The sequence below is a fragment of the Diuraphis noxia genome, unplaced genomic scaffold (assembly GCF_037042655.1).
Source record: "Diuraphis noxia isolate RWA-SAM2 unplaced genomic scaffold, SU_Dnox_SAM2 contig0004, whole genome shotgun sequence".
Taxonomy (NCBI): domain Eukaryota; kingdom Metazoa; phylum Arthropoda; class Insecta; order Hemiptera; family Aphididae; genus Diuraphis; species Diuraphis noxia.
The window spans coordinates 53,129,026-53,155,005 of record NW_028301714.1 but is presented as its reverse complement, the minus strand read 5'-3'; the positions used below and the strand labels follow the sequence as shown (position 1 = coordinate 53,155,005).

Genomic DNA, 25,980 nt, shown 5'->3' with positions numbered 1-25,980 from the left:
AATAATTGTAATCTACTATATGACTCGATACCAATATTTAATTCTCTGCTCATAATAATATGTTATATTGAAGTAAAATTAAAAAATATTTTTTTAAAACATTGATAACATATCTGGTTGACATATTTTATTGTAATAGTCCTTGTCGACTGTCGTATATAAATTCCTAAGTTAACCCACAATTGTCAATTTGAAGATCGAAATGCTAATTTATTCAAGTAAGTGTACATACATATAGGTAGTACAAAAAACTTGTAAAATGCATAAAATTAATTTAAAACAGCTACCTACATTTCTTTGGAAAAAAAAACTAGTAGGATTAACGGTAAATTATAAAAACATAAACTATAAAGCACCTTTTTGTTATATATAATGTATAATTAGCTGTTAACCTACAAAAACAGTTTTGAAGAAAGCTCTTGCATCGAAATTTACATTGTTTTTTTATTAACAAATGAAGTGATAACCATATCATAGTATCATACTATCTAATAACTTGAAAAGTTTAACTTTTATACTGTTTAAAATGTTTATATTTAATGGGTAAGTTGTGTGTCGAAATGTTGATATTTCTCGATTATATTTAGTAGGAGAAACGTAAAAGTAGGTAAACATTTCCGTGATATTGAACAACAGCTAACAAGTATCTATTACCTATATATAGTGGAGAGTTTGGCCTACATCAAATAGTATTCGGTACAATTCGATGGCACTACAGATATTTTGTTGAATCTCGTTTAAAAAATACCAAGTACAAAAGTGCATGGACACTAATGTTTTCGTCATGACATTAAATCTTATAATATTCGTGTTTTTTATTTTATTTATATTTTCAATACACACACAGTCGACTTATGGACCATATGAACATCAAGGAATTCCCTTCAGGGAAAACAATTTCTTAGGCAATCGACCTATTTCACGTGAATACGATTTTGTTGTCATCGGTGCAGGCCCAGGAGGATGTGTGGTCGCAAATCGATTATCTGAAAATCCAAATTGGTCAGTACTAGTGCTGGAAGCAGGACAAGATTAATCCTTATTCACAGATATACCGTGTGCACAGCATAGGCGCACATAGGGTGTGAATTTAGGGGGTGCTGAAATAATTTATAGTACACAGACCCGTGGGGAGCGAAGCCCCCCACTACACCACCCTAATACTATAATAATTGCATTGCAATAATTATAAATTTTATTAAAAATAAAAATAAATATTTTGTAATTATATTAAAAGTTATAATAACATGTAATCATTAATTATTAATGTTAGACAAAATTTAATTTTCTGTTTGATATTGCAAATGTTTGCATTATAATTTCCCCCTCTATTTTATTGGTAAGATCTCTCTCAATGCTAAGCGTAGATAGCTTGGTAAATCGTTCTATCTTTCTTGGCCCATATTGGTGCGTAACCAGTTTTTCAATCTACGCATAGCTGAGAAGGAGCGTTCACACGTTGACGAAGAAATTGGAATTGTTATTCCCAATAGATTACAGACATTTGGAAACGAACTTTTATAACATTGATTTTTCATGCCTTCATATATAAAGCTGGCTGGTAGACTATTCATTAAAACCATCATTTCTGCTGATAAACTAACTGTTGATATTTTCAAAATATCCTGATATACATAAACAGATTTATATAATAATATTTCAAAAGATATGACAATGTAATAAATATTTTAAATAGTTTATGCGGTGCTAATTTTAAACCTGGGAGTGCTAAGCACTCCCAAGCACCCCCCTATGTGCGCCTATGGTGCACAGTCGTTATTAGAAACATCGGATGCCTACAGTTGGGGATACAGCGCACAGAACCAACAAAACACGGTTGTCTCGGTTTCAAGAATAAACGTTGCTTATGGCCAACGGGAAAAGGCATGGGAGGGTCATCGATAATTAATGCTTTGTTTTACACGAGAGCCTCTCGTCGAGAGGAAAAAAATATCATTATGATACAATTGCAGCACTTGGGAATGTCGGATGGGCTTACAATGTGGTACTGCCATATTTCTTAAAATCAGAGAACAGTTCAATACCCCGGAAATATCAAAATTTCTCGTTCCATTCACAAAAAGGATATTTTCATATCGAACGAGCCCAATATCGTTCACCACTCGTTGACATGTTTATTGATGCAGGTGGTGAACTAGGATTGCAAAAAAATATTGACTATACAATTGATCCGGAAAACGGAATATCGAGTATACAAGCTAACACAATAAATGAGCTTCAAGTAAATATATATTTTTATTTGAAAAAATAATGACGTATTATCTCGAGCAGGCTCTCACGACACACAACGGAAGGTCCCGAGTTCTTATTAAAATATTACATAATATTGTACTATTTTTATACCTTTATAATTAATGTTTGGTAGTGTGAGTTTGATAATATGAAACGAAACGCGTTTGTAAAGTGTTAATGGACTGTATCCGAAATAATATATTATAACAAAATTTCAATTATAATTATAATAATATTGACAATAGTACGGACGACATGTTGCGCACTTATCGTATAGCGCTTTTCGTAGTCTATATACGACAAGACGTGATCTAAAGCTAACCAACTTAATTCGAAAGTGTGCCGATTTCCGTTAAGGTAGCCACACACGGTCCGGTCGGCCTGTCAGTTATGCCTGCACAGGCCGCCGGAGACCGGTCGGCCGGACTGACGCAGCGCTCACATACGTTCCGGCGAATCTGTCCGGCCGCGGCAAGTTTTATAATACAATTTGGCCGGACGGCCGGAACCCATACACGTTTCGATACGCCTGCGCAGCCCCGCGGTCGACCGGATGGACGAACGAGTTTTCATATTTTCTCCGGCGGCCTGTACAGATATAACTGTTCAGGCGACCGGAACCCACAAACGCAACGGCCGACCGGTCTCCGGCGGCCTGTGCAGGCATAACTGACAGGCCGACCGGACCGTGTGTGGCTACCTTTAACAACATATTATCAGTCGCAACTCGCGACAATATCGATAATAATAATATATGTGTATATATATATATAGAAAATCGGACCCAACTCGATACGCAACAATTAATATATTATAACAATTTGAAATAGAAATTATAAATAGATAATAAAAGGCCACACCCATACGGTTCTATTGATTTAAAATATTGTTTTTTTATCTACATTTTGTGTAAGCAAATAATAAAAAATAACATTCGACAATATAAAAATATATTATAAATGTATGGTTTTAAAAATGTATAAACTTTTTATATGAATAATATAAAAATATATTTTATTAATTGTAAACAAGATTTTTTCAGTCCTTCAAAGTGGATCAAAATAAGATTGTAAATGTTAAGGTATAGTCGTGACACCAAATTCAGTTAATTCCTTTATTTTCCGTTTTTATATAATGTTCAGTTAAGCTGTTGTTGATATTACCTTTTTTTTTGTTATTTGATGCCTAATGTCTAAACAGTGAATTGTGCATGTATTGTATATCAATTGAACATTATGTAGGTAACAATTTAAACATACAAAACAGTGGTAAATTATAATCTAATGGCGGACTGGTACAAAAAATGGAGGGTCAAAATTAATAGCTCAAAATCAGTCCACATATATTATCATTACCTTCACTCTAAAACAAGGTCAGTGTCCCAACGTTTTCATAAATAATACTCCAATCCCTACTTCTGACACGGTCAAATACTTAGGTCTTCATCTTGACAAACGCTTAACATGGAATATGCATTTAAAAACAAAAAGACTCCAACTAAACTTACGCTCCCGCATACTCAAACCACTCTATTCTATAACCAATGCACAAAATTAAAAACAAAAATAATAATTTATAAATCTCTTTTAAAACCTATATTATGGACTTACTGACTACAACTCTGGGGAGTAGCCAAAAAATCTAATACCAACAAAATTCAAACCTTGCAAAATATTTAATTTCGAAAAATTACAAAAACCCCTTATTTCATTTCTAATCTAACCCTCCATGACGAACTTCATAAAAAAAAACAATTAACGAAGAAACCATAACGTTCTACAACAGATTTCACCTCAAACTTGCGAATCACTACAATCGACTCATAAAAGCTCTCTCCATCTCAAATCCACAACATAGGTAGGTTGAAAATATCATGGTGTCGCGACATTCTCTAAATTAATATAAACGATGCATATCAACAACAGCTAAAGTGTCACAAATGGGTAGCTTCTTTAATCACGTCTTTCTCGCCTGTTGTTACTTTTCTCGCATATTCATATTGTGCTAAATTGTACAGACTAATTGTAAGACTACGAGTAGTGGACTCTTCGATATTTCCACATATTCCGAGCGCACATCTTTATGCCCCTACTATAATGGTGGGGGAAAAAGGAGCAGATATGATTAAAAGTTATTGATTAAATTGATATTTTTAAGATTCATAAAATAAATTTTTATTGTAAAATATAAAATTAAGTAGCTAATGTAATTTGTTTATATATTTACAACTACGTTTGATTGATAATACCCGCAGTGTCAGGCGTCAGCATATACCTATATATATATTAAGTATCTAAATCCTTAATTGTGCATTTATTTTGTATTAGGTACAATGTTTTGTTGTTATCACACAGTATTTACTATATTATGTACATTGCTATATTTATTTACATAGTCTAGAAATAATACAATGTTTTTAAATTTAAAAATCATAAAATAAATGTATTAATTATTAATTGTGTTATAATAATTTAATATTGTTATGGTTGCATGTCGCTGTACTTCAACTACACGTTGTTGCCTACTCTTTACGCCGTACAATAAATCAGTACCTGAGATTTACGATTTTTGATAGTGCACATATAATTAAACTTACCAAAATATTTAAATAATAATAGACCTAGTTGTATGTGAAACCGAATAAAAGTATTGAACAAAATGTTGAAGCTCTGCAATAAGTAATAGTTTACATAAATGTTTTGCAAACTTTGAAATACCCTTTTCACTACCTAGCTGATGATGATTAACTCATAATATACCTATACGTGTATTATCATTAGAAATTTCTCATATTTTATGGCAATTAATAGTTAACTACAAAAAACATTTAAATCGGAGCTTGCGTTAATATTTAAGCACATTAACCTTGGGCAGGGACGGATTGGACCATCGGGAAATCGGGAAATTCCCGATGGGCCGCGTGCTAACTAGTTGACGGGGCCGCTGCATGCGTTACCAAACTACGGCTGTAACCTGTCGCAAATTAAATTTTAAAATTTATAGATTTTCATAAATACGATGTTAAATTTTATTCATATCAATTATTGCAAACTAGAAAGCAATAAGTCAATAACCAAAATATGAATAATAAATATTACCAAAGTCTATGACGCATAATATTATTATATTAATTATTATATTGTATAACAGGATAAATTTAACAAAAACTGAATAATAATTTAAAGTTATAGCAATAATTCTAATCAAAAATAAAACAATCTCCGTGAACAGTAAATCTACAAATAATCTGATATTCCGTCTTCGTTTTGTCGCCTGTCGGCGGGTAACGACGACGAATTTTAACAATGCAAGTCGGCATGGAATTGTAGTCTGAACAATAAAAATGTTTTTATTTTAAACTTAGATTATTTATAATATTGTAATAAGTAGTATCGAATTGATATAATTATAAATATACATATTAGTTAACCATCTAAACATGGGGCCGCTAAAAAGTTATTTTCCCGGGCTGGTCCAAAATTCCAATCCGTCCCTGATAATCAATGGTAATAGGCAGTGGCGGACTGGGAGAATAACACAGCCTGTGAAAATCATAATTGTAGAGGCCCTCAATATACTAACGGCCTTTTAAATATATAATATATTTTTATACGTCATATAAATGCTCGGCCTATAGGTATTCCTAATAACTATTTTAGATTCTGAGCGGAGCGATGAATGTATTGTTTTTACAATGATGTGTGTTTTTTTAAATTTTTTTTGTGTCTGTCATCACCTTTATTTAGGACAGAAAAAATACTTAGATTTTTTTCAACATTATCTTTTTTAATAGGAAAGTAGTGAATCTAGTTGGTAGTTTTTCCAGTAGTTTTCAAAAGTGCCATGAAAAACAAAAGAAAAATTATTTTTATTTTTTGATGTAACTCTAAAAAAAATGACCATAGATACATGCAATTTTGACTGAATGTTTATATTACCATTTTTTATAAAATTGAAAAATATAAAAAATGCATAGGCACAAATTTTTTTATAATCATTTAAAGTTTGAACTTTGACAAAATGTATCAAAATCTTGAAAATTATCAATCATTGTAATTAAAAAATTATGAAATGTTCAGTTTTTATAACTAAGGATTAAAAATTAAAAATATAGATTCTCATAAATTGTTCTTATTATGGCCAACAAATCTAAAAAAATATATAAACACAGTAATTTCTTATAGACATTTTAAATTCAAATTGTGAATTTTTATTTCTTTATTTTAAATTAAATTAAATTTTTTAATTACATCTAGATTAGTATTCTTGCTCTACGATAAGTCGATAAGAGGTATTACCTCAGTATATAGAGCAAAGCTAGTAAATTCATATGTTAATCATACACTTTGTTCACATTTATCAACTACTAGCAATAAACAAATTTATTATTATTAAAAAAAAATTTGGACGAAATTACATATTAAATCCAATAATATCGATTTTGGTTATTTTGTTGTATTTTAAAAATAAATATTATTAGTGGATATAAGAAACTTTTAAGAAAATATTGACATATTGTTGTATTTTATACACACAATGACATTTTCAATTGTATTTTTGGGGGAAAAATGAATTTAACCTACTGTAGAAGATACACTTTTGCATCAGGCGGGACAGGCTTAGGCCAAAATTTTTTAAGAAGCCTGGCCAATAATTTCTTAATACTTCATACTTATATGTTATATGCAGGTATCAACATATAGCTAAACATAATATTCTATAAAAGTTCAAGTTTTTAAAACAAAAAATATTTTTATAATTATTACACATTTATTGAAACCCATGCCTATAGTATACAATGTTCAAATCTATGTTTAAATGCATACAAAGTTAACTATTTAAACTATACAATATGTAGGTATTTATGTTACAATAATTACAATAATTTTATATTCACTTAAGTGAGTCATAAGATAATATTTAGTGACCAGTTATGAATTTTTTAAAAAACATTTATATTATATTCATTAATTTAGAATTATTATACTTAAATTTTAGGGTGGTCATAGGGGGGGGGGGGGGCAAAGACATTTTATGGAAGGCGTGGAGCCTCACAAGCAACACAGTTGCTACAACCAGATGCTCGCGGAAGCGTAACTTTGAAAAACATTAACCCGTTGAATTACCCACTATGTCCTATAGGTAATTATAATTACTGCAACACTGGTCTAGAAAACAATATTTATGCGCTTAAATACGTAGTAAAATTAGTAGAGAAAACACAGGCGTTCAAAGATATGTCGCCGCTAAACTGAATCATGTACCTACCATATTATCCGAAATGTGATGATCGTTTACCATTTCGTTCCGACGATTATTGGGTTTGTGTATCAAAACACTAGACAAATACCTATCATAATCAGTGTAATACTTGCAGGATGAAGGATGTTGTCAACAACAAACTTCGAAATTCGAGGGCTAAGAGTAGGTAGTGGACACATTGATATTTCCACATATACCCCATGCACATATTAATTATGCCTCGAATTTAATGATTGTTGTAAAAGGTGCTGATATGATTCGAAGGTTATTGGTTGGAGACTTGAAGTGATTTATGAATGTTAATGTTTATAATATTTATTTGTGGCTTGGTGAGGCGCGGTCGTACGCTCAATCTGCGGAAACGCACTGAAAACGCATAATGTGACCACCCGGGATTTTTAGCAACATATCCTTGCCACACATACACAAACACGTGTTACAACCCTACCCACTTAAAAACCTACAAACAAACATACAAAAATAACCCCTACCGTACCACCCCACATCCAATGGCCTATGTTGCCGCGGGTTCTCCTTACAAAAAAAAAAAATTATTTATTTTAAAATGTAATACACGTAAAAAAAAAAATGGTGTGACACGCCGATTCGTATGTGATAACTACAAGGTAAACATTGATGCTATCATCAATGTATAAAATAAAATAACTATTTATTTATTGTCATTTAACATACATGATTAATTAGTGCATTATTTTACATTGTCAACTAATAAAAATGATAAAATAATAAAAAAAACTAGTGTTAACAGAGTTGTAAATGATCGAATTTAAGTTAAATAGGTATGTGTTTTAGATGTACAGGTAATATAATATGGTAACATGTATCCGCAATGTCATAGGTAAGTCATAAGTTAGAGATAAATGAAACTATTTGTGTTCCTATATATGTATATTGAAATTTCAGTTTTTGGATATCATAGTAACATAATTATTTCGACTCGATAAGATAAACATTTCATTTTGTAATTATGGTTAAAGACAACAAATAACTATCATCAACCTACAAGGCTACAACCTTGTAGGTTTCTCATACGAATCGACGTGTCACACCATTTTTTTTTTTTAGTCGACGATTCAAGCGTGAAAAACGCGCAACAAGCGTAAAAATGATGTAAAGCCTCGATTCGTATGAGCATTTTGCAAAAAAATACAACTTGAGTGTTAATTTTCACATTTAAGATAATGTCCTAAAAATAAGATGAATAAACCCAGATTTTTGAAATTGAAAAAAATCTTCATTGGGTCATCACACTGAGTACGCATATATTAGTTAATAATATAATATCGTTATGTAATCATTGTGCATATGACTGTACGCAACACTAGTAAATAATTATTTATTTTGGATTAATTTCAGTTTTTATTTATTTATTTTTCTTACCCTAAATAATTTATAATAGAGAATTCTTTATAGTTCAATATTTTATTAAATTTTGAAGTATTCTCAGTAATAATTTTGCTTCATTTTATTGACACCTCATAATTAACATTCTTCTAAGTTAAGCATTATAGGTACATAAACTATTTAAATCCGCTGTTAGGGTGTTACCACTGGATATCCTCCATAATCCCATTATTCATATTAACTACTTTTATTTGTCACTTATCATACTTAACAAACCTACTCATCGTACAAAGAATATGTATAGATTTTAGGTTTATTTCAATAACATAAATTTTAAAAAAAATCCTCTTTTCTTAAAAACACTATCATACATTTTTAATGAAGTAAATTTTCAAGTATACAATATAGTAACATGTTTTTAAATTAAATGTGGGTAAAATGTAAATGTAATGATTTTCAAAGGTAGTTTTATATTATTTTTTCAAACATCCATTAGTTTTATTTATTTTTTAAGCACAAAAGGTATTGACATTAATTAATATACTTAGTTTAATTACAGTGATTACAGTGATTACACTTTTTTTTTTTTAAATGTAATGTTAATATAAATTATGGTAATAATAATGCTGATTTAAAAAAAAGTTGTGTATTGAGGTGTTACGTTTCTTGAGTGCTTCTTCCATAGTTGAAAGATGTTTGTGAATGGTTCTTGCAGATATAAAAAGTGGACAATTAAGGACTATTTTTCTATAAGGGATTCTAGACCGCAGTAGGGTTGTTCTTCATGTTATATTACATATTATATAATGTATATGAGTGAGGTAGATGTCTCCAGTTTGGTTCTTGTGGTTCTTGTGTGTCAAGATATATTAGCATTGGTATGCAATCTTTTTATTTAATTTTTTATTTCTTTAAGCTTAATAGTTATTAGTACTGCATCTGAAGACATTTGCCACATATTGGTGATGAGTGTTTTTATACATTTTTTATGTCTTGGTACAAGAGAGCAGTTATCAAAGTAGAAGAATTGATTGCATTGTTTGCTAATAAACCCATTTTTCTAAACATATTGCCATTTAATTAGTTTAAAGTTAGAATGTGGTTCAGAAATAAAGATTGAAAACAAACAAATTTTTATGTTTAATGTGGCTTATTAATTTGATTTAATTAAGTTTCAATAATGTTTTGAAGCAATTCAATGTGATATTATAACTATTATCAATTAGCTATATATAAAAAAATATATATATTTTACAGCACAAAATGTTTAATTATAATTTTTGATAGATATTCAAATAATTATTCCATTCAAGTCAGACAATATGGCGTATTGCAATACAGATAAAATACAAAACCATATTATTAGAGACCAAAATCAAACAGTTGATAAATATTTTCAGTTTTATTTTACACTCTTGGTATCTGTGTCGTCATCTATATGTTGATAAAGTTTTGCAAATAAATTACCATTCCTCTTTTGAATAGATTTTAATCGACCAGCAAACTGGGGACGTGAAGGGTTAACTTTACGATTGTCCTGATCCTGAACTATTTGCAAATACATAACACTATTTGGATCAACATCAACAGCTTTATGTGCTATATTATGTTTTATTCCTGTCTGTTGAGTTAATGGCGGGGACATAGGCGAATCAGTAGTGGCTCGTATTACACTCGGTCTGTCAGCCAAAGATTTTTTGAAACGCATTAATGTTTTCTCAATAATTTTTTCTTCATCAAGTTTACCACGGCATTCAAATAAACATTGCAAAACTTTACAGTGATTCTCAGTGTATAAGTTTGATTTTAAAAATGTTTCCAACTCCGCCCACATAGACTTATATTGATCATCTTTTTTCATTATTTTTCGTGGATTTGATAGACTGGGTGTAATGAGGTGTTCATTTTTTGATTCAGCAGTCATTAAAGCATAAATACATTGTTTGCAATTCATTACTTCATGATCACTAATATTATCTTTAACTATTAATGACAACATTGGTTCAGTGTATTGCTTTAAATTATATATTATAGTTGAGGATGTTATTAGTGGCCAATATGCAGTTTGTTTTTTCAATTTTTCTTTTGCCTCATCTATATAGTTTCTGTCTTCTGCCTGTTTTCTTTTTGATGGTTGTAGTAAATTTAACCTCATAAAATTACCAAAATCGGCTACTCTGTATTGAGTTACTTTTCCTCCAGGGCCTTCACTAATGGCTGGTGGATCTTCAAGTACTGTGCGACCAGAAGACACTGTATGTATATATATTTCACCATTGTAAGATTTTAAAACATGTGACATGCTTTTACCACCACCTTGTTTTATCATCTCAAGTAAAACTGATCGACCATTCAGTAAAAAAGTTATCAAACATGCGCTCGGTCTGCTGTTTATATCAACTGGAGTGATTCTATGTAGAGTTGTACAACTGTGAATATCTGGCAAATTGTTGTTTGCCCTAGGCGTACACCATTTTAATTTAATTGTCTCATAGTCAGCTCCTTCCTTTTTTGCAACCACTGCTTTGGCATCGGCTACATTTGCATTTAAAATAGTTGTATGTGCAGTAGCTGCATGGTATATTTCTACATCATAGTTTGCTGATGAACTTGCATTTTGTTCTTCCTTCATGGGAATACCAGTAACTGTTGTACTAGCTAGATTGTAGTGTTTTAATAAAAGGTTTGATATCTTAATACCAATTTTGGATGCAGGAATTGAATGCACTTCCAAATCTAGTATTGGTGATATGGAATGAGGTGGACGATCAGTAACCTCACATGTTATAGAATCTGGATATGTGTTAATTATAACTAAGTGACAATGATGAATAGGCATTGAACTAGGTTGAGATACATATTTGTTGCTTTTGATCATTTCGTTATGAAACATGGACATGAGATTATCTATTGATGGGTTGTCCCTGGCTGATGTGATAATTACTGTTCTGCATCTGAAATTTGATAAAGTAATATTTAGTATGACATATAGATATAACTTAAATGTTATTGGTTATTAAAATAATTAAGTAATTAGGTATTCAAAACAATTTTTTAATTATATATAAAAAAAAAAACATGATATGCTGTGTATATAGTATAACAGGGTTTAACTATTGTTTAAATTATTGTTTTTAGGTAATATTTATTATTTATTATTATTAAATTAAAGACGGCACGGGGAACATTTCTAATCAATTATATTTTTTAATATACCAATGCAATATTTATTTATTTTGATAAATTGTCTATGGCTTTTTTTATATTACTAAAAGATAGTTTTTAACACATAATTAAAAATGTAGATTTATGTACTAAAATAATAAAGAATTTGAGAAAAATAAAATACTTAATAATAAACAATTATTCTTAACCCAACTTTAATTGGGATTTGGAAAAGTTTACTTGGTAAAAGAATTTTAAACTTAAAATTCAAAATAATTATTACTTTACATAGTTAACAGGTAACAAAAAAGTTATCATTCCTCTCTTTCCAGCATTAAATTAAATTTCTGATATAACCATTAAAGTTTAATTTATTAATTTCTAAAACAATTAATAACTTATTCTGTACCTACCTATAACATGTAACAACCTAACCTATTTGAAAAATTATTGAAAATAATTTAAACAAATTACTTGTTTTGCACTTCAATATTATTTTTCTTAGCCCCTTGATCCATTTGTGCTGTTGTACATTCAATCATTGCCTCGGCTGCAGTACGAAATCCATACACAACACTGTAGTCTCGATTTGGGTTTGGTACAAGCTTTGCAGGTGGCCCTAAAGATGACAAATGATGCAGCATATAGTTAACGTTTTGTTGACTAGATGACCAATTATTCAAGTTGCGAGATTGCATGTCGCTACTAATAACACGTATAAGTTTCCCTTCTGGAAACAGATCCCAGACAATACGGCAGTATTCGAGTACAGCTTCAATACTACACGTCCACATTGATTTGAATATTGGTGGGGGTGGAATTCCACCAGATGGCCGTTTGGTGAAGTCCATTTTGATATGCGAGTTACTAGCCAATCCGAAATATGGAGTGTGGTCCACCACAAATGTGGTTTTATGATTTGCTGGAAAAAGTTGATCCATTAGACTCATATTTATGCACTTAAAATACTTTTTGAATAGTTAATTGCTTAATTTATTTTCCTAAACTAGGGTCAAAATGAATGTTCATTGGCTACATCATCATTTGTCACCAAAAAACCTGATATTCCTTTACTAAAACTGTAAAACATCACGAATAAGTAATTTATAAGTTACGCAGTTGATACTAGCAGGTAGTAAGAAGAAAGTAATTTTGTATTTTGCTTATAACTATATACGACTAACTAGTAACTACATAGTACTAACTATATCGTGGAAATGATATTATGTGAATTCTGATCACAATATTGAATATTCTGATGTTAATTTGTTATCACTTTATCAGTTATCAACAATCCTGCCGGGAAATATTATGTTATCATTTGCTTACCGTGATCTTGTTATCTAATGGGTGAGTGGAACTAACAGCGTTTGGTTCACACCAACCACAACAATATAGTTGGACAGTTGGTCCCCGGCAAGTAACATGACGTTTAAATCATAATATTAACGTCTTTTAGGTTTATTTTGAGATCCTATTATACCTGTCATAATATTCATATTATATTTTATTATTTACTCGTTATTCAATTCGTCCAAGTCACCACAACCCTTGGCCCTAAGAACTTTTTGCCGGACTTCGAGCTTCTTGTGGTGGAGTAGTATAAGTAGCATTTAAATATTTTAATGTAATTAAACATTAATATATTAACTATCAAAATTAAAGAATTTTGAGGGGCATATGAATGCTCGTGTATACACATCTAAGATTGAAACAAAAAGCTAGTATGTATAGGTACAACACTATATTTTATTGTATAAACATTAAATATATTATTATTCTAAGATCTGATAGTACTTTTTAATTACGAATTTTATGCATTAAGTGCTCAGGAATAAATTATGAGTACGTCATTCGGGAACTGATTTTCCGTGACAGTAAATATAAATTCTAAAACTAAAATTATACTATATAAGCCCCAAAAGAATAGGTAATCAAACTTATAATACCTAGTACTTGTACGTATAAACGTATAGGTTCATTGACTCATCGGATTAAATATAGCTGTGTCATCGAGAATGTACATTTCCTTGTACCTACAACTTTCTTCATCTCACTCCGAACTCGATGTTTTGAGATATTTTACAAAAATAATTTTAGTAGAATAGAATATATGAGTAAATGTTGTACATACAATTCTAAAGAACTGTTAAACGAGTTGTCGGATTATCGTTGGCTTTTTAAGGTTTTTTTTGTTCATTGAAATTATGACGATTGGCGTTTAATTAATGGATAATAAATATTATATGATATTGTGATGAGTTTTCAAGTTTTTTATTTCTTTGAATGAAACGATACATTTTTATTTAATATTTTGAAAACAGAATGTTATTCGGAGTATTTAAATTTATAAAATCCATAGCACGGAACTCTGCGTATACGCAATATACTATTCATATAGCTACAATACTGTCGTAAATCCATTATTTTGCCGTCATCTCACAATATTGATTATTGACAATACAATTTTTATTCATTTTAATGGAAAAACTATAACTTATTTAAACTAGGTTTTGACATTTATAGGAGTAAAAAAAATCTGGACAGGTACTTACATTTTTTACTGAAAAAGGAATAAAAATGTGTTCATAATAAATTGGATATTTAATGAAAAATAATGATAATTATTCCTTTTTTTGCTGAAGGTACATTATTAAAAACAATTGTTGTATAAAACAAGATGTACAGAGAATATATAAAAAAACATTTGATTATATCCGAGTATAAGGTCTATGGATTTATCATATTATTATAATAATAGATAATATTATTCAGCATCTATGGCAAATCCCAATCGTCGGGGTCCGGAGATGATTAATAATTATAATAATTGCATTGAATAAAAAAAAAATCCAACAATAAAATGGATAAGTCGTTAAAAGTGATTTAAAATATAAAATTGTTCTCATAAAATAACTCGATTCATTCAAGTTTCAGATCGAAGCGAGTTGAAAACGGATGAAGCTATGTCTTTTTCGATGATGTACTGAACGTCTGGACTCCAGATATGGTGCAGTTATGTTTTACCGGAAGGGTTAGATGCTTAAACTTAAATTTGTTTTCATATTATTTTGGAGCTTAGATTTACTTTTTAGTATTAAAGCAATTATTTATTAAGGGTTAGGTACACGATATGCAATGGCGTAGTGAGGAACTTGGTGGCCCTAAGGCATTAAGAGACAGAGGCCCCTTTTAACACAGAAATTTAATAATAATACAAATATAAATTATTCAATAATGATTTATGAGCTAATAATAATTATAAAATATATTTTTTATTTTATTATTTATTACATATTTTATTAATAAAAACATATAATATGTTTTTGTATTATACTTAAAAATTAACTTTTCGAGCCTTCATTTGAGCAAACTTGTCAATTACATCTTCTAAATTCAATTGCCGTGCCCGCCTATTCTCAATGGAAATATTTGCCAAACCACTCAGTCGTTCCTCTGCCATCGTACTCCGTAAATAATTTTTATTATTTTTAGTTTTGAGAACGATTGCTCTGCTGCTGCAACTGTAATGGGTAACGTCAAATACAAAATAAAATCAGTGCATACATCAGGGTATGTTGTTGTCAATTAATAACATTTCTGCAATTTCTTTTGTTGTTTTTGAATTTTTCAATATTATATCCTTAAAACATGATCGAAAAGATAGAATCTGATGAACAAAGTCTGGAGAAATATCGTGGTTATACTTTTTTTGTAGTATTTCTGCTTCCTTGTGTAGTTCCTCGTCGTTTAGTTCTGATAATGAAATAGGTTGTAAGCATTTAAAAAAGTGAGAAACGTAATTAAAACTTTGAAATCTACGTTTCATTTCGTTGCTACTACGATCAAGTGTTATATTAAAAATTTCAACTTCAAATTTTTTTCCCGGTGATTTTAATCTTTGGTCTTCACAAAGCTCATAAAAAAACATTTTTTTTGCTATACCTTTGGTTTTTAAATGTTGGTGTTATGCCCCATGTTTTCGAAAGATTTGTAGCTTCTGTGAAAAATTCCGAAAAATGTCCTCTTATAATTTTCAAATTACTTGTTAATGTTCGTAGTAGTCCTGTGAAGTAGCTTTGTGAAGATCAATATCTCTCTGTTGTAATAATTGTGAACACCATATACTTTTCTTAGTATATCACTTACAAATAACAACGTTAATACAAAGCTGAAACTTTCAAGACTTTTTACAAGTTGTTTAGCTTCTGAAATTTCATTTTTATTTTTAGACAATAATATTATTTTTGTTAAAGCTTTTAAAATATTTAGAAAATTAAATCGAATAGGAGAAATAGCTTGATGGCGTGATGACCACCGGTAGAGCAAACTTTTTTAAGTGTTACTCCACCAACTGGTAAAATGTCAGTTAAAATTTTCCAGCGTTTTCCATTTAACGCAAAATAAACATATAGTTTTTGTATAATGGAAAAAAAATTTTGAATTTCAATTGAGGCAGTTATAGTATCATTTAAAACCAAGTTTAAATTATGGGAGTTACAGTGAATATACTCTACAAGAGAACAATGAGCTTTTATTTTTGTTTGGACACCGTTATTTTCGTTTCATATTTTAGATCAAATGTTTTTCTACGTAAATGTAATTTTTTTTAAAAATGTTCAGTATTTTTTTTGATGTAATATTGTAATAATAAAGGCCCTGTGGCCCCCGATTTCGACACACCTAGGGGGCCCGGGGCCTAGGCCCCGGCGACCCCGGCCTAAATACGCCCCTGTCGATATGGCGTTTTTATGTGTCGTAAAAATCAATAATTATTATTATTCTTCATTCGATTGACATTGAACGTCCATGTTTAAATTAAACTTTATATTTAATACTAACTTTTCTTTTAATCATTTATTCTATATAAGCTTTAAGAATATATATAAAATATTTAAGCTATAGCAGGTACCTATATACTTGAGTATACATACATCGGTGTAATAAAAGTATAAAATAGTTTGATGGTGGCATTGTGTGTAGAAATTTAAATTACAAATACACACATTATATAATATATTGTGAGGAAGCTTGAATTAACTCTCCAGTGTTTTTAATAGAAAATCTTTTTTATTTATCAGCTATCGGGAGTAAACTCCATTTTTCAAGTTCATACGTTTTGAAGTTTTGTCATTTAGTGTAATTTCACTAAAACTAAAACCTATCGAATTTTATATTATTTATTGAAATGATGGCACCACTTGTGTATGTTTACATTGTATTTTGACAGACAGATGGCGTCACTATTGTATCGTATTCGTACCTCCCCCCTTACCCTTTGTAATATGTTTAATATTTGAATGTAATATGTTAAAGACCTTTGCGGGATTGTACTCAATCACTTCTCAAAGTTTCATCACAATTCACAATCGGATGAACGATTTAGGAAAATATAAGAGATATACAAACATTACTAAAATTCATTTTTATGTATACTATAGGTACAAGGTACAGGACATATTGTCATTTCACAAAAAGTTATCAATGTTATCATTATATTATTTTAATGCTTATACTATAGATAATGTTCTATCTGCAGTGATATCTGTTGTTAAAAATATAAATAAATTAAAAGTGGAGCCATTTCCAATGGTAATTGGTAATTGGTAAGGTAAGTATAGGTACTATAGTACTATAACAATAATTAATTTATATTATAGTATTTGGTTATAACTTCATAAGATTTATTTCACTCAAAACTAACCCATTAACAAAAAGACTGTCCGTCTGTGCAATTCCTGACAATCCTCAAAGAGGATTTAAACGCTCTTAGCCTAGAGACTTGCTGACATGACCTGTCGGGTGGTACTACTAAGTACCTTCCACTCTGTTATATTCAAGTATTCAACGCTATTTCACTCAACAAAATTGTTTGTTGTACAAAATTATGTATATCTTGTAATTATTCTTTTAATAAAAAAAAACTTCTTAAGATGTGACCTAATAATTACAACAGTACGGCAAATCGCTTATCTCCTGTAAGTGGTTATGCCGAATACATCATAATATTAAAACTATAAAACTCGACCATTTAAAAATAATTTATAGTCAAATATTGTAAGGGACATAAAACATATCGTTTGCTGTTCAGGCTAATATCTTATTAATAAAACTGTATATCTTAAGTCTGTAACATAGACTGTTATTCTATTTTATATTTCTATAACTTACTTATGACATTTTATCATAAGATCAATTCTTTTTTAAGTTTTTGTTTAACAAGCTTTTATTGGGTCCAAGAACCATGGTAGTACCATGATGGTACAGACCATAGACCATATATGAGTATATATACGCCGCCGGCGTCCGTATAATAATAATTAGGTATTGATAATTTTTAGACCGCCGGCTGCCGCACTATATCATTCGTAGGAGGCCATACGGCCGCGGGCTGCCGTAAATAAATTTGGATTTATATTATTAACTTTTCCATGGCGCTACAATAATGATCTTGAAAATATGCTGTGGCGTAGTGGGAATAGTTGAAATTTTTTTGGCGTAATAAACATAATTTTAACATTTTTTTTTGTATTTTCAATTTTTTTTCAAATTCAATAGTATATATACAAATACAAATTTATAATGACAGTGAAAAATGTCTTTGGCGTACCCATGATAAATATTCCTGAGGCCGCCGGTGGCTGCATGGCAGTCAACGTGTTAATTATACTCATATATGGTCTATGGTCTGTACCATCATGGTACTACCATGGTTCGTGGACCCAATAAAAGCTTGTTAAACAAAAACTTAAAAAAGAATTGATCTTATGATAAAATGTCATAAGTAAGTTATAGAAATATAAAATAGAATAGGTAATATGTGTGTATACGGTATTATTTTTGGTATCGTTCACTGTTGCAATTCTAATATTATTATATAAAGATAATAATTGATTAGATTAAGCAATAATACTTATAAATCCCATAAAGCAAAATTTTTTTCGTAAAATTAATATTTTTAGTGAAAATCAAAAAATTTCTTCGCCGATAAAGTGAAATAAATACTAAAAATGGTTTGCTAGCGCGAAGCGATACCTTTCTTTCGTAGTACAGTGTATAAGTGTATATAGGCACGTTACTAAAATACTGAGGGGGGGGGGTGTTTACGAATTCGGGTATTGAATTTATAATTCATTTACAATTGTGTTTGTATTAATTTTAAAAATTTTTGCGCCAAGTCGTGGTGCCAACTTTATGTACGTGGTCGTGGTAATAGTAAGTTTATTTTCCGATCGATCACTATGAAACACTCGTTAGTTGTACGACATATTTGTTCTCATTGCTGAAAGAGTAGTAAATTACAGACTTTATATAAATCTTTGTGATAGGGAAATACATAATTCTGGAAGGCTTGCATCACGTGAGTCAGTAATATTCGTATAATGTCAAAACAATCTAAACATTTTTAAAACTTTGTATATGTAATTTGTATTAAAGTTCTTAAACTATATATTAATTGGGGATACTGTATTATATAATATAAACAATAAACTGTAAAACTGTTTTCTTTAAAAAAAAAACTGGTAGCACTCGGGGCAAGTTCCCATTCTATCTCGTTTAATCCGGTATTTTTGTACTGATCAAACTAACTAAGCTATAATATTTCTGAAAACAAATCCGAATTTCTCATGAAGTTTACTCGAGAACAACTTAACAACTTTTATCCTCTCTTAAATTTTGTTTTGAGATTTTAAAGTTATAAGAACTATAAAACATGTTTCATTGCGTATGTATGCAAAAAATAAATACATTAAATAGGTGGGAATTTCATTCTATGTTTTGTGTGAAAGTTATGCGTTATGAAAGGTGTGTACCGTACTCATACATATTGTAAAGTCATAATATGGTCGTTTCAATGGTTCTTTTCATTATTATAATTCTTATTAATGTATAAACATTTATGAAAAATTATAAATATAATGCCCATATAAGTGCCAAGTGCAGTCCCATGTGATCTTTCTTTCTTGAACATCCTCTCCTCCACCTATATACATCAATTATCACCTACATAATACTTACAAAGGATGATTTTTTTTAGTCCCTTTAATTTATGTTTATGATGCTTATTAATATCATCATTATTAAATAATGTTTTTAAAATAAATATTTTTAAAATTTTTCAGTGTAACTTACTATTCTATAAAAGTTTTAATAATTTATGATATGAGCATAAGTAATATATACTTTTAACTTTGCGAATTTTAGTTATAACCGAACAGTGGTGGATATATCCTAGTTCTAAGGGGGGGGGGGGGTGAATTTTAAATACACAGAGATAATGACAATTATTATTACTATCGGACACGGCTTTGGTAAGACGTGTAGACGCACCGCAGCCGTAACGTGCCGGTGGTAGTACTATATCTTTAATCGTGCTATCAAACAAAGTGATACTCTATGAGGCATTACTCACGTTAGGCACGTCGTCTTGTCCTGAAATTTCATGTAGAACAAAAAATAATATTGTACAAGTGAAAAATCAATCAGCAGGACAGCACATAATGGTTGTAGCCACAGAATTCTATACTACATTATATAGAAATCCGTCATCGGTGGTTGTAGCTAACTATATTGTAATAATGTATAGTGGTGGTGAAAAGCCCAAGAGGGGTGATCCACCAATAATTACCTCCCCCCATATATCCTCCACTGTAAGCGAATAACTTATTGTGACTATTTTTTCTTGGTTTTATTTGGATTTAACAAACTAATTAAATAAATACCTGCAGGCGTTCTCAGATTGTCATAAACACAATACCACTAGAGATGTCCCTACGCTAGAGACCAAGTTTTGATACGTAACGAATATTAAAATAAAAATAATATCTATATTAACAATTTATCATTTTTAATAGTTTGGTTTTTAGTCGTTAGTGGAACTACGTAATTGATTTGCAATACACATATGGCATGGACGTCACCTGACATTTTTCTAAGGGAGAGGGAACAAAATTAATTTAAAAACTAAATAAAGATTATTTATACAATTAATGCTAACATTTTAAAAGTAATCTATGTTTACTAAATTGGCGCGTTACAGATAATACTTTGGAAAACAAATTTAAAATTTTAAGGGGAAAATGCCCCGTTTTGCCCCCTCCTGGGTACACCTAAATGGCACAAGGCACAAGGCATAACGTGTAATATGATATAGTCCATGAAAAATAATATTTGAAAATCTCTGGAAGTAGGTACACACTAAATTTCGTAAAAATTGTAATTACCTATCTTTAAATAAAAGTCGTGTTAAAGTCGTCTTGGTACAAGGAACCACAAAATGTTCGTAGTTCAAAAATATACCTAACCATTGAATTCCTTTTCGAATAATAGAGTTAATATAATGCAAATATTATTTTCGGAAGGCAACTTATCGGGTTTTCACTTTTCTCCACTCCAACCGGAGACCGTCCGTCGCGAACGGGTCGCACGTGCAGTTACGTGGCGCGCCGCCGATCGTTCAACAAGTAGAAACTTCCGCGCAATCCCTCAGCCGCTGTGGCGCGCAGGGTGCACGGAATACCTCCGCGACGAGGGCTTGGAGGCCAAAACACCGCGGTAGCGTTGACGGCAGTCGTAGTAGTACGCGCGCCGCGATGTGTACACCGCGGTTGTCGTGCCCGTCGTGTCACCGGTCGGTACCGCCGGAACCGGCGATGAAACAGTAATTGTGTTTGTATTTTAAGTGCAGCTATCTATCATCGTTTAAAACCACAAACATACATTACCTCTATGGTGTATACTCCAGTCGATAATTATAATCATACAATAATATATTACGGTGTATTAAATTTACCTATACCGATACTGGAATACGCGTCATTCTCGATCGCGTGTGCGGTGTGTGCATTTCATTTGCATCGTACATATTAAATTGCAAATTGTTACCTACGTTGCTGTTGTTGTTAATCCAATGGCAGCTACCGAATGGATCACGGCTATCGACAAAAGGTATTATATTGACACATTATATACGGTGTATATCGATTAGGATGTTTATGTGTATAACAAATGTGATGTACAATGTACATAATATTACACTACGAGAAATTCGGTTTTTTAATTTGCTTAATCATTTATTGGTTTGTTAAAAAAAAGTAATCGACTCAATTTTATAAATTTATAACTATTTTTATAATTCAAATTTATATTTTTGGTTTGATTTTCTTATCAAAGTATCAGTGGTGTAAATTGAGATCATCGGGGGGTTTTAGTTCCTGAAATATTTTATAAGTTTATAGTAGTTATAAGTACAATCCAATAAGAAGATAAATATATTAGTAGGTAGATTACCTAATATAATGGACAAAATATCATATAAATAATTGTATGAAATAAAAACCTATAGGTAACGTTTATTTTTAATTGTTATTTTTGTTAATATAGATTAACAACTTAGTAAACTAATAGTTGATAAGTAATGCACGTTATTTTAAAATTTAAACATATTACATTTATTAAATATTAGTCCACTGCTACGGTTTATGATATTTAAAATAATAAAATAACTATTATTCTACATAGCCTCCGTTAAAAAACTGCCGATTAAATTTCACTAATTCTAGTACGATTTACAGCTACTAATATTGCTTTTACGAAAAAAATAAATATGTTTAAGGTTTGGCTATTATACAAAATTGCTTAAATTTTATCACCAGTAATTAGTATTTAATATTTTTATTTGAAAATTGTTCAACTATTTAATACAAGTTATTACTAAGATATTCTAACTTCAAGCACTAATAATAACTTTGTTCTGGTTGGTAAACCATGTATTATGTTGAATAATAACCTATTTTTTTCAATATAAATAATAAACATAAATATTTATTTGAATTTTAAAATTAAATTATATAACGTTTTTATATTATTAAGTTTTATATTAGTCGTTTATCAGAACGTTTTAAAAATATTTTGATTGATGTTATTAAGTTTATCGATATAATTTTTTTTTTATGTATCATATTATTTTTGAATGATTTAAAGAATTACATGCTACCTAGAACAAGTTAGATAATAATATATATTTATAAATTAAATTATTTATTTAACACCTATCATCGCTAACCATTTTATGTTTTTAAATTGTATCAGTAAATAATTAATATAACATCATAATTATTCAATACATATTTTTATCGGTAAAAAGATTATTAGTTATTATTTATTATAATGTTTTCAAGTTTTGGATTTAAGGGAATTTATATTTAAAATTACTATTTACTATACCATTTAAAAATGTGTAACAAAACAGTGTTTTATCTGTATTTGTATATCTGGACTTTATTGTTGGGTACTTATATAATAGTATATAATAGACAAATACCCGTATTCTCCGAACCTTGTTGTAATAGAAATCCTTAAACTTTAATGAAAATGGATTTATATATTTTTATTTACTTTAGGTATAGGAATTATAGTATAGGAATTATTCATTTATATCATATAAAGTGGTCAGTGCAAAGCTCTGTGTTGTCTATAAGATTATATAATTCCATTATGCCACCGTTAGAACCGTTGGCATAAAGGTATCCATAGATCTACAATAATACAAGAAAAATCAAGTGGATTGATACCCCTTAAATGTAGTTTGTACATTGTACTCGTATGTATGTAAGTACAATCTTATGGTTATATTAGTAAACACAATTTTATATTGATGTTTATTACTTTACTACAATTTTAAAGTTTAAACTGATGAATACCACTTAACTTAACTGGTTCTTTTTAATATTATTATACTGTGTTTTTTATAAATTAGTATATTTTACCAGAAACGTAGTTATATTTGAGTGTATAAATGTTTAATTAAATATACATTAAAAATAGTTGGGGAGTATGACATATTGATTTAACCATCTTTGTACATAATTTGTAATCTACTATAAACTAAGTTTTAAAAATGTAATCAATTTTTTTGAATTCTATAGAATCGCGTGAAAATATAAGAATATAGGTTATTATTTTAGCATTAACATTATGTTATTTTTTCATAAGATTTTATCTCAAAATCTAATTTGTATGAATAGTTTTTCTGCATATATTTAAAATGAGAGTATATAATAGTGTTTTAAAGTCCAAGAAATAACGTGATTTTAAAATAAATTAACTAAATATTTCCTTGCTTAACTCAATTTTTGAAAAAAATTGTTAGTAATAAAGTTTGTAAAACATAACTATTTTCAAATGTTTTAATAAGCAGCGTTTAAAACCATACACATATATTATACTCACACCTACAAATATGGATAAACATCCACGAGTCAACATTTCTTATTCTAGATAATAAATTATAAAATACGTGTATATTATAATATATAAATTGTTTTTAGTATCTTATGTATTTTACTAACTGTTTATAGAGCATATTTATACTGTATGTTGGACAGTAACTATTAAAATCTAACGGCATATTATTAATAAGTGATTTATTAAATATTTTTGACAATTTAATCAATTCATATTTTCCAACATTTACAGTCTTTGGTGTTTTTGTATATTTTTCATCAATAAAATCTCTTTCGATTTTATTTTGTTCGGTTGTTCCATATTTTCAGTTATTGTAATTATTGTCTGTTTATATTTTTTTCTGCATTTGAACTCTTCTGTAGTTAATGTCAAGCATTTTCAACTTTCAATTCATAGAATAGCAGTAATCTTTGTTTTTAGTTTTTCATCCGTATTATTTGTTTGTAGTTCTTACAAAATGTAAGTTTTTCATATTATACGGAATTTTCCACATTGTACCATCGCCTAAGATTTGTTCAAGTATTTTTTTATGATTATGTTCTCAAATCATATTACCTACATTTTTAGTAGAGCAAGACTTTATAAGTTTGTAATCTAATGAAAAAAACACTTAAAGAATGCAAACATTTGTATATAATTTGCTCATTTTTAGTTTATTTCAAGTTTTTATGTCGTAAAAATTTAAATTTCTTAGTTGTAAGGTATCTTAAGAAATACTTTTTCCTTAACAATAGAAATAATTTTGGCTTTGCATTATTTTTTTTTTAAACATGTAATATACCCTCGATGACATAGGCCATTGGGTTGCAAAATTTCAGTTACATCGGGTTGTATTTACATTGACAACTATATTATTTTACAGTGTTCATATTTTATTTTGTAGTTCTGCCTCTGTGATGAACTTGTCTTGCATTATTATTATTGTGAGTATTATTATGTATTCAGAACTTGCATGGACATTTACAGTTTTGAGAACATCAAATAGAATATAAATCTGAAATTATTGTGTATGTTAAAAATAATAAATAATTTATTATTGGCATTTTATTACATATAATCGTGTGTGTAAGACGTAAGACGTGTTTAGTGTTCATAGATTGCATGAGCACTAAATACTTTTTATACAACTTAGGTTATGAAGATATATCTATAGGGACCTATATATTATAATTCTAAATGATATAGGTACGAATATTAAATTGTTTAATTATATATTTTTAATAGTCTAGCTAGTTAACAAGTATTTTTTTCGATGAAAAATAGTTTAAATCAATAAAACTTTTCCTTACCCCAATTTGGTGTACACTTAAAATTTTTACTGAGATAGTGTGTAAATGTGTTATGTTATAATATTCCTTTTGCTTTACACTTAAAAATGTATATATTGATATTAGTATACAATATATATTTTGAAATTTGTTAAAAAATCCTAAAAGTATAAATTATCAAATTGTGTTTATACCCGCATAAAAATTGTTTAAATGTTAACGAGTAAATTTTTAATTCAATTACTTACGATATTACTCAGTTTATTCTAATTGAAATTTAATATTTTTCAAAATGGGAATATATTTTTTATTTTTTATTTTCATCAAATTAGTTAACTTTACAAATCTTGTAATGTTTCTTGGGTATCAAAAAGGAACAGAAATATTTTATGAAAGTAAAATTTTTTTAATTGATATGTAC

The 25,980-nt window shown here is 29.3% G+C and overlaps 2 protein-coding genes and 1 pseudogene across 3 annotated transcripts in view; 2 read left to right on the top strand and 1 right to left on the bottom strand.

Moving 5' to 3' along the window:
• Nucleotides 1–784: 784 nt before the first annotated feature.
• Nucleotides 785–7,804, top strand: LOC107161729 (uncharacterized; annotated as a pseudogene).
• Nucleotides 7,805–8,339: 535 nt separating this feature from the next.
• Epac (Exchange protein directly activated by cAMP) overlaps nt 8,340–25,980 on the top strand; it is a 243,540-nt gene continuing 225,899 nt past the window's right edge. The window contains exon 1 of one of the 2 annotated variants that reach the window (XM_089225496.1): nt 8,340–8,374. In XM_089225496.1, the coding sequence (XP_089081622.1) occupies nt 8,355–8,374 (20 nt within the window). In that variant the 5' untranslated portion in view covers nt 8,340–8,354. Of the gene's footprint in view, nt 8,375–21,607; nt 21,994–25,980 lie in introns of those variants that run through there. The other variant, XM_089225495.1, reaches the window with a different exon arrangement.
• asun (integrator complex subunit 13 asun) lies at nt 9,347–13,284 on the bottom strand. Its single transcript, XM_015508296.2, has 2 exons — nt 12,520–13,284; nt 9,347–11,834 (listed from the first exon to the last, which is right to left on the bottom strand). Exons 1-2 carry the CDS (start codon nt 12,993–12,995, stop codon nt 10,283–10,285), a joined length of 2,028 nt encoding a protein of 675 aa, XP_015363782.1. The 5' UTR covers nt 12,996–13,284; the 3' UTR covers nt 9,347–10,282.

Excerpts from the sequence above, each read along its gene's own strand:
- asun (XM_015508296.2), bottom strand. The coding sequence starts at position 12,995 with ATGAGTCTAATGGATCAACTTTTTCCAGCAAATCATAAAACCACATTT. Across the intron at positions 11,835-12,519 it reads AATATTGAAGTGCAAAACAA|ATGCAGAACAGTAATTATCA; the intron begins GTAATTTGTTTA and ends ATCAAATTTCAG.